Here is a 13250-nt window from a genome sequence, read left to right on the forward strand (position 1 = left end):
TAAATAAACTGCAACAGTGAAATCATTCTCACACTCGACATGTAGGACTTTGTGTTTGGTTAAGTAAATTCACTTGGAACATGTAGAACTTTTCACTCTCAAAGAATTGCAACAACAGAAACCCAAAAACCCAATTGTTAAGACATAAAGTTTAGAGTAAAAACGAAAATCTTTAAAAGGGGAAAGAAAATCAAAACTGAAATCAAACGCTGCTTTTTACAAGAACTATTGATGTGTTTTAAACATTTGTTGTTTCCACAGACGGGGAGAAGAGTCTCCATTCTCCAGCTGTCTGTCTATGAAGAGTGACTGGTCCAAAGATGAACTTATATACTTCAGTAATGAACCTGGACCCCCAGACACAAAGTAAGAGTCTGTTTCTACTGTGAACTGACCTGACAAACATATATATATATATATATATATATATATATATATATATATATATATATATACTGTATACATCTATATATAGGCCATCTGATCATTTTACACTTTTCTTTAATAATTACATGAGTGCAGTAGCCCATAGTATAGAAATTCAGCAGAGCTCAGTATAGAATATCGGCACCTAGAGTTCTACAGTACTTCATATTGAATTTAAGTTAAACATGTGTGTATCAACCATTGATTGTTAGTTTGACTATTAATGGAGCAGCCACAATGTTAGCTAAGTCTCACTCCACTCAATCTAATCCCCATTCATTAACTAGCATTTTCAAAGTGATTTGCTTTCCATGTGGACAGACCTGACAAAGTGTTAACTGCTTTTACAAATTGGAATCATTATGGAGTTATTACATAAACCAGTTTAATTTAGCCGTAGTACAACTTGTGAGGTACAGTGAACATGCTGTAGGCGGATGATGTTACAGACAGAAGGGCGTTTTCTTTCATAATGATATGAATAACTAAATATCTACCACTTGGGGAACAGTTATCAGGATGAAATATCATCTACAGATAAAGAACTTAAACAATCAGTCACCGTAATGTGCTCTAAAGGATGTGTTCATCTCCACAGAGGGAAGAGGAAAAGTCATGTTCCTGTGGAGGAGCAGCTGTCCAGCTGTGCTCTGTGTCAGGACGTCCTGAAGGATCCAGTCTCTACCAGCTGTGGACACTGGTTCTGCAGACAGTGCATCACCTCATACTGGGAGCAACAACCTCCATCAGGAGACTCCTCATGTCCCCAGTGTGGGAAAAGATCCAGAACCAGAGCTGGACTGCAGACAGCCAGTCAGACCAGAACAGTACAAAGTAAGTCTTGACCTCTGTCTCCTGGTGTCTTCATGCCTGAAAACAGGATTCTTCCTGTTGTGTTGTACATAATATAAGTTCATTTACAAAATGTTCATTATTCTCACGTTTCCTTTTCTTTCAGCAGAACGTGGTCTGCAGGAGGTTTTAGATGAACATAGGCTCAGTCTGAAGGGGAGATGTGAACAAGTGACTGAAGGAACTGATAAAAGTGAAACCAGCCTCAACAGGATCTTCACTGAGCTCTACATCACACAAGGACAGAGTAAAGAGGTTAACACCCAACATGAGGTGAGGCAGCTTGAGGCAGCTTACAAGACAAATACCCTCCATTACACTCCAATCAAGTGCCAGGACATCTTTAAAGCCTCACCTGACCAACAGACTCACATCAGAGCGGTCCTGACCAACGGAGTCGCTGGAGTTGGAAAAACCTTCTCAGTGCAGAAGTTCACTCTGGACTGGGCCGGAGGGTTTGGGAAACCAAGATGTCAGTCTGGTGATCCCGCTCTCCTTCAGGGAGCTGAACCTGATCAAAGGTGAGCAGTACAGTCTTCTCAGACTGCTCCATGATTTCCATCCAACCTTACATGAGGTCACAGCAGAGCAGCTGGCTGTCTGCAAAGTGCTGTTCATCTTTGACGGCCTGGATGAAAGCAGACTTTCTCTGGACTTCAAAAACAATGAGGTTGTGTCTGATGTCTCTCAACAGTCCTCAGTCGACGTGCTGCTGACAAACCTCATCAGGGGGAAGCTGCTTCCCTCGGCTCTCGTCTGGATAACTTCCAGACCTGCAGCGGCCAATCAGATCCCTTCTGAGTGTGTGGACAGGGTAACAGAAGTACGAGGCTTCACTGACGTCCAGAAGGAGGTGTACTTCAGGAGGAGATCGAGTGATGAAGAATGGTCCAGCAGAATCATCTCTCACATCAAGAGCTCCAGGAGCCTCCACATCATGTGTCAGATCCCAGTCTTCTGCTGGATCACTGCTGCAGTTCTGGACCGCATGTTGACTACAGACCAGAGAGGAGAGCTGCCCAAGACCCTCACTGACATGTACTCACACTTCCTGCTGGTCCAGACCAAGAGGAAGAAGCAGAAGTATGAAGAGGGACATGAGAGCAGTCCACAGCAGCTGACGGAGGCTGACAGGGAGCTTCTTCTGAAGCTGGGGAGGCTGGCGTTTGAACATCTGGAGAAAGGGGACATCATGTTCTACCAAGAAGACCTGGAGCGCTGTGGTCTTGACGTCACAGAGGCCTTGGTGCACTCAGGAGTTTGTACAGAGATCTTCAAAAGAGAGAGTGTGATCTTCAAGAAAACTGTCTACTGCTTTGTTCATCTGAGCATTCAGGAGTTTCTGGCTGCAGGTCTACATGCTGCACTGTTACACCAACAGAGACACAGAGGTACTGAAGGACTTCCTGCAGGGAGACTATAACAACATGTTTAGCAGTGATCAGGATTACCCATCCCTGGATGTCTTCCTGAAGAGCGCCATGATGAAATCACTCAAAAGTAGAAATGGCCACCTGGACCTGTTTGTCCGCTTCCTCCACGGCCTCTCTCTGGAGTCCAACCAGAGACTCTTAGGAGGCCTGCTGGGTCGCACAGACAAACGTCCAGCAATCATCCAGAGAGCCATCAGCAACCTGAAGGAGATGAGAAGTGATGAAGTCTCTCCCGAGAGGAGCCTCAACATCTTCCACTGTCTGACAGAGATGAACGACCACTCGGTACTTCAGGAGATCACAGAGTTCCTGACGTCAGAGAACAGATCAGAGAAGAGACTCTTTGTGTGAACACTGCTCAGCTCTGCCTACAGGCTGGAGATGTCAGATGAGGTTCTGGATGAGTTGGAGAAGTACAAAACATCACAGGAGGGACGACGGAGACTGATTCCAGCTGAGAGGAACTGCAGGGAAGGCTGTGTTGAGTCCAGATGTGATTAACTTTATAGATTAGTGAAGATAAGGATTTCAGTTTTTTCAAATAAACACTATTCAACTTTTAGCTGTTTCACATTCTGTGAGAGCAAAATTGAATTAAAACAATTATTCTAATAATTTCAAAATGGTACAGTTTTTTCTTCTCTTCATTTTCCTTGTCAAAAACATATGAAGGATGTTTTATCACAGCAACATGTGATCACAACATCCAGAATAATTGTACATATGTCATAAAATGGAGTAAAGTTATTATGAAATGATTGCAGTTTCTTTATCGTTAAATTAGACACAGAGTAATATCTGATTTATGTTGACTCTAGTCTAGAAGGTAGCTAGCAAAGAGGTGACAGACATGGGATCAGATCACACTCAACCATCCAGTGGTAATCAGATCATGATATTCAACATGTTTTGAAGTCAATATATTGTTTCCACTTTTTTTATATAAACTAATTCTGTAATATGTGTTATAACAGAATTCCTGACAGTGGATTCTTAGACTGGGAAGTCGTGGCCTCCAATCTGAGAGAGCTGGAGATGAGAGTCGGTCTGCAGGATTCAGAGGCGGCGGAGCAGCTGAGTTCTGGACTGAAGAGTCCAAACTGTAGACTGAAGGCTCTGAGGTCAGATCACTGGCTGCAGTTCATGTGGTTTTGTAAAGTATTTATAATTGATATATTTATAATTCCATAATTTGCCTGAGTACAAAGATATTTTAATAAGTTCACATTTCTTTCTAAATTGCTGAATATTTTACAAGACTAACAGAAAGCAGAGAAAGTAGATGTGTGACGGACAGTGTTTGAGCTTCCACAGACTCTCACTGTGCTCCATGACTCAGTGAAGATGCTGTCAGCACTGATGAGCTGTGAGGGAGATGAAGGAGGATGTTCTGATGCATTATTACAGATACTTTTATAGATTACATTTAGAAAAGTATCTACATCATTTCTGACATCGACCTCTGAACCCTCTCCAGGTCTGAACAGATGATGAAACTTTGAACTACCTCAAGCAGGACCATTGTTCTCTGAACTTACATTGTGTGTTATTTATTCAGACTCTGATCTTTGTGAACTCTGTGATCTTGAGTTGGATCAGTTTCTGTGGGTTTGTATCTGTCTGGCTGCACATCACGAGTTAGTGTAGAAGGAGCAGAGCTTCAGATGTGAAGTCACCACTTTGTATTGAAGGTGAAGCACGTTGTCTTTAATATTAATCAGAGCTATGTTCTCTTTCTGTAACTTACTGTTTTTAACCTGTCGGGAGTGTCCACTTTATAAACTTCTACATTCTCTACTTCTCCAGCTATAATCAGATTATTAGAACTTTCATTATTTCAATAAGGAACAATGTTTTCTAAACATGCATCATGTGTTCTTTATTCAGACTGGGGTACTGCAGGTTGTCAGAGATCAGCTGTGCTGCTCTGATCTCAGCTCTGAAGTCCAACCCTTCCCATCTGAGAGATCTGGACCTGAGTTACAGCGATCTGCAGGATTCAGGAGTGAAGCTGCTGAGTGATCTTCTGGAGAGTCCAGACTGCAGACTGGAGACTCTCAAGTCAGTTCTCCATCTTTTACTTCTGTGCTGAGATTAATATGTGAGAGTTGTGTTGACTCTGAGCTGCAGACATCAGGCTGATATGATCCTGATCCTCACTGAGCATCTTAATGCTGAAGTCTATTTTCTTCTTCTGTGGTTTAGTTCATTGACCGTGGCAGAGCAATGTTATAGAAAAATCATACTCTGCATAATTCACTCTGAACCTCTCAAACACCTGACATTCATCTTATATTCTCCATCATGTTTTTTAAAATAAATGACATTATAAACACATGAATACAATAGTTAAATATTTCTATTAAAACTATCAAACACTAACAAATATTTTCAGTTGTTGCTGTTTCTAACATTTGCATTAAGCTACAAGATGCTCAAACTGACTGAATAGTTTAAACTGAAGATGCTGTGATCTATGTCTCCACTATTCCTAAAATAAATATTCTCTATTTATTTTGATCACATTTCTTTAAAATTCTTCCTGACATCTTTGTGATCTTTGTGAACTCTGTGATCTTGGGTTGAATCAGTTTCTGTGGGTTTGTATCTGTCTGGCTGCACATCACGAGTTAGTGTAGAAGGAGCAGAGCTTCAGATGTGAAGTCACCACTTTGTATTGAAGGTGAAGCACGTTGTCTTTCATATTAATCAGAGCTATGTTCTCTTTCTGTAACTTACTGTTTTTAACCTGTCGGGAGTGTCCACTTTATAAACTTCTACATTCTCTACTTCTCCAGCTATAATCAGATTATTAGAACTTTAATTATTTCAATAAGGAACAATGTTTTCTAAACTTGCATCATGTGTTCTTTATTCAGACTGGGGTACTGCAGGTTGTCAGAGATCAGCTGTGCTGCTCTGATCTCAGCTCTGAAGTCCAACCCTTCCCATCTGAGAGATCTGGACCTGAGTGGCAACGAGCTGCAGGATTCAGGAGGGAAGCTGCTGAGTGATCTTCTGGAGAGTCCAGACTGCAGACTGGAGACTCTCAGGTCAGTTCTCCATCTTTTACTTCTGTGCTGAGATTAATATGTGAGAGTTGTGTTGACTCTGAGCTGCAGACATCAGGCTGATATGATCCTGATCCTCACTGAGCATCTTAACGCTGAAGTCTATTTTCTTCTTCTGTGGTTTAGTTCATTGACCGTGGCAGAGCAATGTTAAAGACAAATCATACTCTGCATAATTCACTCTGAACCTCTCAAAAACCTGAATTCATCTTATATTCTCCATCATGTTTTTATAAATAAATGACATTATAAACACATGAATACAATAGTTAAATATTTCTATTAAAACTATCAAACACTAACAAATATTTTCAGTTGTTGCTGTTTCTAACATTTGCATTAAGCTACAAGATGCTCAAACTGACTGAATAGTTTAAACTGAAGATGCTGTGATCTATGTCTCCACTATTCCTAAAATAAATATTCTCTATTTATTTTGATCACATTTCTTTAAAATTCTTCCTGACATCTTTGTGATCTTTGTGAACTCTGTGATCTTGAGTTGGATCAGTTTCTGTGGGTTTGTATCTGTCTGGCTGCACATCACGAGTTAGTGTAGAAGGAGCAGAGCTTCAGATGTGAAGTCACCACTTTGTATTGAAGGTGAAGCACGTTGTCTTTAATATTAATCAGAGCTCTGTTCTCTTTCTGTAACTTACTGTTTTTAACCTGTCGGGAGTGTCCACTTTATAAACTTCTACATTCTCTACTTCTCCAGCTATAATCAGATTATTAGAACTTTAATTATTTCAATAAGGAACATTGTTTTCTAAACTTGCATCATGTGTTCTTTATTCAGACTGGGGTTCTGCAGTTTGTCAGAGATCAGCTGTGTTGCTTTGATCTCAGCTCTGAAGTCCAACCCTTCCCATCTGAGAGATCTGGACCTGAGTGACAACGAGCTGCAGGATTCAGGAGTGAAGCTGCTGAGTGATCTTCTGGAGAGTCCAGACTGCAGACTGGAGACTCTAGAGTCAGTTCTCCATCTTTTACTTCTGTGCTGAGATTAATATGTGAGAGTTGTGTTGACTCTGAGCTGCAGACATCAGGCTGATATGATCCTGATCCTCACTGAGCATCTTAATGCTGAAGTCTATGTTCTTCTTCTGTGGTTTAGTTCATTGACAGAATAATATTCAGCTTTAAATGTAAATATTACAATAAGAATTATACTCTGCATATTTCACTCTGAACCTCCGTCAAGTTTTATTTTACTGCATTATATAAAAGACAAATTAGTCAAAATTAATAAGTATTTCCAATCAAACATAAAACTATATTCAGTATTTGCTTCTTCCAACATTTTTATGAAACTAAAAGATGCTTATACTGACTGTTTTTTTAAAATAAATGACATTATAAACACATGAATACAATAATTAAATATTTCTATTCAAACTATCAAACACTAACAAATATTTTCAGTTGTTGCTGTTTCTAACATTTGCATTAAGCTACAAGATGCTCAAACTGACTGAATAGTTTAAACTGAAGATGCTGTGATCTATGTCTCCACTATTCCTAAAATAAATATTCTCTATTTATTTTGATCACATTTCTTTAAAATTCTTCCTGACATCTTTGTGATCTTTGTGAACTCTGTGATCTTGAGTTGAATCAGTTTCTGTGGGTTTGTATCTGTCTGGCTGCACATCACGAGTTATTGTAGAAGGAGCAGAGCTTCAGATGTGAAGTCACCACTTTGTATTGAAGGTGAAGCACGTTGTCTTTCATATTAATCAGAGCTATGTTCTCTTTCTGGAACTTACTGTTTTTAACCTGTCGGGAGTGTCCACTTTATAAACTTCTACATTCTCTACTTCTCCAGCTATAATCAGATGATTAGAACTTTCATTATTTCAATAAGGAACATTGTTTTCTAAACTTGCATCATGTGTTCTTTATTCAGACTGGAGGCCTGCAGTTTATCAGAGATCAGCTGTGCTGCTCTGGCCTCAGCTCTGAAGTCCAACCCTTCCCATCTGAGAGAGCTGAACCTGAGAAACAACGATCTGCAGGATTCAGTCGTGAAGCTGCTGAGAGATCTTCAGGAGAGTCCAGACTGCAGACTGGAGAAACTCGGGTCAGTAAGGAGTCGACTCTCTGCTGGTTCAGCAGGATTGTATTAAACACAGGGAGGTGGATGTGTTCCTCTCACTGGGGAATCTCTCCAGTTCCACCTTCCAGGCGTAGCCTAGCTTAGCACAACAAATCAGTGATGTTACCATTTATCTGCAGTTCCTCCTTTTGTTCATCTCGCGGTTCTTTACTTTCATTATTATCAAGCAAGATAATACAAGCTGACAATGCAAAGCCACATTTCACTCAGCTGCAACTCATTAACAGACACATGGGATGTTACAGTTACAAAGGTAGTCTGTTTGTTTTTCCTTTGACGTTTTTTAGTTCCTGGACTAATGCCTAGTTAATTCTCTGATGCAGCTGAGAGCTGTGGACAGTCAGTCGTAGTGTTTGCAGAGAAGATATGATGTGATGTAAAGCATTAGATCACTCAGGACTGTGAAGCTGACTAACTCAAAGAACAAACACTTCTTTTAACTTGATCTGTAACTGTTGGATTGTGTTCATCTCTGCAGGATCAATGGCTAGCCAATGAAAGCCAAGATACAGAAGAAATTTGAGTATTGAACCCATATCTCCAGATATATCCAAACTCTCGTACATGCAATCAAATCATAGGTAATATATGTATCACTTGATGAAACCTGTGCCTCCCATTTATGGCTAACATGGAGTGGCTAACAGGGCTAACCTGCTACAACGGCCCAAAACACTTACATTAGGAGAAAGAAGCTGAAGCTTCAAATACAATGCAATATAAAAACACAAATGTTCCAAAACACATGCAAATGAAGAAACATCTTGACCAACTTGACAACACATTCACGGCATTTAGAAAATATTTACTAACTTGAGGAAACATGCGCAGCGTTTACTAAAAGCCCTACATTAACGAAACGCTGCAAGAAGCTTAAAACAAAACTGAAACGCGGACACTAAAAAGTGTGGATATTATAAAGATATAGAACAGTATAATGACAGTTTGTCAACATTATAAAGTTGGCAAGCTGTCTCTGTTGGTGGCAGAGTCTGTTTCATATTGTTAAGTGTTTTCAGTATATCTGAAAGGACAAGGTCAGCTAGCTAGCTTACAGCAGATCTGCAATAATACCTGAAGGAATCATGCGATCACATTGTTAAAATAAACAGATAAAACAGTTTAACAGATTTAAACGTTTTGCTCAAGAACTGCGTTTAGGTCTGATACAAACAAAGGATGCGTAGAGTATCCCTTGAAAAGGGAAATGAAATATAGTGATTGAATCGAATCTGTGTAAATACCAACAGACCAATCAACTTTCTCTTTCAACGTCAACTTTAATGTCAATGTTTCTGTGTGTTTGTACAGACAGAGAGATCGAAATAACGTTTCCAACAATCCCGAATACAAAATACAAATATGTATAAATCTGTATATCCTCTATATATACAATCAACACATTTACACCTATGCACACATTAAGATAAAACACAACAATCAATATATACAAAATAACAGTTACTTCAATATCTTCATTCTTTAAGCTGCAAAATAACAGCAGCCTTATATGTTGTACTTCTTACTCACACACTGATGGCAGCGAGCGACCACAGGAACAAATCCTAAAACCCTGAAATGACACTTCCTGTTCCTTCGTCTTAAAGTCAAATGTGTATTTGGTTTGACGTCTGAAATAATGTGATTAACAAAATGTTAAAAAATGTTAACGTTAGACACACTTATATCCAATAAATACCACACTTCTGAATGTTGAGGTTTATATGTGTCTGAAGCGGAAAAAAACATATAGAAATAAAACAGATAATGAACTTAAAATAACACTGCAGCTGAGGCACCAGTTATTGAATCTTACGAACTGATACAAGTTCAGACAAGAATCTCCGTTTGTGCATTTATTTTCATGGTCCAATATCATTAACAAAAGTACAATGAACAGCTTTCCTATCGATTCCTTTCCTTCAGCCCTTTTTTGTGGCTTTCCTTGTGGCTTGTATCACCCTGGTAAAAAACTAGGGTTGAAGTCGAATTATCAAAAAATCTGCTCCTATCCACTATTCCTATCCACTATTCCTATCCACTATTCCTCGACCTCTGTGTGGAACGTCACGGGGTTAAGGGATATTGGATAGGAGGATTCAAAAGGACTTAGGAGAAGAGACTGCGGTGCTTTGAGAATCCGACTGCACTTTCACTATCGACGTGTTTATGATGCGCCAGCGGACGTCATAAATGTGCGTCTGTGGGGAAACTACAGTTTTGTATCCAGCGGACTACATGGATGTATAATAAGAACGGTGGACTACTGTAAGCGCATCTAGAGACTCTGCACCGTGCTCTGATGGTGTTGTTTTATGCTTTGTGAACGTGGACAACAGAGAAACATATTCTTCATGACCAAAGTTGGAATTGAAATAGAAAAGTGAAGTGAAACTTATGCTCCTCCCCCTCCGGTCCACACGTATTAATCCACGTGAATCCCAATACCTATGATGAATGTATGAACAGATATTAGTGTTAGTCCTTCACATCTACCACTGTGTGTACCACCATTAAAACATGTTTAAAGTTTAAGAAAACCCCACACAGCTCAGTAAACACTATGAAATGTTGACTTTATTTGATCATTTCAGTAAAAAAGTAGCGTTCATATTTCTCCTTTTGATTATCATAGTGTTTGACGTTCAAAACAAAGCCCTTTGGCAAGTAAAATGCTTGATAAGCACCGTAACTTTCATGATATCATTTCTCCGTCACAATGTTGAGTCAAGGTAAATGTTACGGCCGCTAGGGCAGCATGTTCTCCTTTCCTTTCGTAAAGGAAGGTCCAGTGTTTCCTAAGCTAAAGGAGGTTATAAAGGACATTTCAAACCTCCTTTCCTATCATCTAGATAATTCCAACAGCTCTTATCATGGCGGTCACTGAGGTTCTTCCGGGTCATTTCACTCCGTTAGGAAGGTTCCTAAACTAAACGGACAATTGGACCGCAGCCCATGAGCCTACTAGTGCTCTACTCCCTCCACCACCTGTCTCCAATATATACAATTACACCCAGTGCCCAAACATGCCTTCAAAATGCCTTTAACTCACTGCAATAACGACACTAAATAATAATACCTTCAATATACACAAAAACAGCAAGAAAATAAATGTTTAACTATTAAATAATATAAAGCTCAAAGAGTGTCTTTAAACAGGCGGTTCTAACGAGTGGCTAAATTCATAATAACGTCATCACGCTGATCACGGAGAAACTCATCTCCTCATTGGCTGTGATGTTAAACCATGTGACTGTGATGCAGTTCCTTTATAGCCTAATGCTAGCTTTTCACTTGTGTGAAAGAACAGGTATTGGATGAACACAACTCACAAATAATGTTTAAATACCATAGGGTAATCATTTTTTGACATTTGAATAAGGAAATGTTACATATTATATATTTTAAATAAATATATAAATATCTCTCTGAACATCACATTGAACTTTTGTTAACTTTTTTAAGAGATCTCTGTTTTCAGTGATCGTTGGTTCTATAACAAGAGTATTCTCCCTGTTTATCTTCCAGGTCCATGAGGGAATATCGTCTTCTCAACAAATGGCAGTGCGTTCAGCCCCGTAATCCTGCATGAGGTTCAATTTCTGTCCCTCAACTCTTTGGAAACAGTCAGAAGAACGGCTACGGAGAACACGAAGAACAGTTTTCAATGACGACATTTTTGCGTTAATCACCCCGACTCAATTAATCTCACGTGACTATTTTTCACTCATGTTCCCGGTAATAACACGTTTTCTTCATAAACCTAGTCTAAATAAACTGCAGTGAGTAACATTTCCATGGAGTAGGAAGATATTCAATACCAAGAAGCACATGATTGCGTTTTTCAGTTTTTTTAATCTTTAATACTTTTGTATGCATGCTTGAGGTAACATTAAGCTGTCTGTGGCTCTTTTCTGCTGTAACAATGTACATTTCCCCTCTGTGGGACTAATAAAGGTATTCTGATTCTGATCTGAATGTTATTATTGTTATTATCACATGTTTTTAATGTATCTAGTTTTAGATTAATTTATTTTGTTGTGCTTTTATACCACATGTTGCTGGTTGTGTTTGCTGACACCTGACTATATGGACGGAGACAACATGAAGCTTTCTCTCCTGAGGGGACTGACAACAACAAATACTACAACACCCAGGCCGAGATAATACATTTACAATTGTGAATAATGTTTGATATCCTGATGGCAAACCCGTCTTACCTTAATGTTCGTTACTTGGGACGGTTGAAACACACAGGCTCTTCCTCTCTCTGCAGCCTGCTCTCTTTTGTCCTTCAGTGATCCATTGTTGCTGCTATTTGAAGGTTGTTTGAGGATACTCTCAGAAGAGCACCTTCAACATACCACTACAGATATACTACAATATACTATTCACCAAAAACTAACCTTATAATCTGTAATTTGTTTATACCAACAATTATTATACTATTTGTTCCCTTATCCGTATTTAATAATCTCATTTTGTTGTTGTTTTTATATATATATATGTCATGTTCCATCCTCCATGGAGAGCACCTCATAGTAAGCACATCATTCACTTACATTTTACCAGTAGACTCTCTCCATTCATCACCTAAATATACACTATATTAACCTATATTCCACCATAAGGCAATCTATTTTAACCCTTTGATGGCCTTCTCCCTGAGTTTCAGTCTGCTTACGAGACCAACTTGCCCACTTCCACCTGGATGATTGCGTTTTTAAGCTGGACCTCCAGCAGCAGGGCGTCAGCCGGACCTCCCTCGCTGGTCTTGTTGACGTTTGGGGAGAATATCCGCAGCATCCCCATGTAGCTGCCCACCACCACCGTGTCCATTAAGGCAGTGGTTCCCAACCTTTTTTGTCTCGTGTACCCCTTGAGCTGGTCGCCATTCTATAAGTACCCCCTCACTCATCCGTTATAATTCGTCAAACATTTTTTGTGTATTAAACCCTTTGTTATCGTGTTTAACCCAACTGCTCCTAAATGAAAGTCACTTGTCCAGTTAAGCCCAGGGTTTGAGTTATCTGGGAGCCAATTTTGAGCTTTGAGCTCCCACGGACGCAGTGAAATCATACATCTGTGGGGGTCGCTAATACATTACCAACAACCATTATTTTAATCCCAAATAATTAGGGATGTAACGATACCAAAAACTCACGGTACGATAATATCGCGATTAAAAAGTCCACGGTACGATATTTATCGCGATATTGAAAAATAAAGGAAAAAAATGTGAATATAATAATTTTTTTTTTACTTTAATTTGTTTTTCTTTATTAAATAATACATCTGATTTGTACAGCATTTTAGTAGGATAGTAGTATTTTAAAGTGTCAACAATAT

The 13250-nt window shown here is 39.3% G+C and overlaps 1 protein-coding gene across 1 annotated transcript; it reads left to right on the forward strand.

The window, feature by feature from the left end:
• Positions 1 to 261: 261 nt before the first annotated feature.
• On the forward strand, positions 262 to 11873 carry LOC117556552 (NACHT, LRR and PYD domains-containing protein 12-like; the record flags this gene model as incomplete). The annotated part of the gene is given in 11 exon segments (XM_034231919.1): positions 262 to 366; positions 1025 to 1260; positions 1385 to 1728; positions 1730 to 2629; positions 2631 to 3058; positions 3665 to 3832; positions 4599 to 4772; positions 5591 to 5764; positions 6582 to 6755; positions 7692 to 7865; positions 11430 to 11873. Coding segments are annotated over 11 exon segments (2941 nt in total), but the record flags the coding sequence as incomplete, so codon positions are not given.
• Positions 11874 to 13250: the final 1377 nt, after the last annotated feature.

The sequence above is a fragment of the Gymnodraco acuticeps genome, unplaced genomic scaffold (genome assembly GCF_902827175.1).
Source record: "Gymnodraco acuticeps unplaced genomic scaffold, fGymAcu1.1, whole genome shotgun sequence".
Classification (NCBI taxonomy): domain Eukaryota; kingdom Metazoa; phylum Chordata; class Actinopteri; order Perciformes; family Bathydraconidae; genus Gymnodraco; species Gymnodraco acuticeps.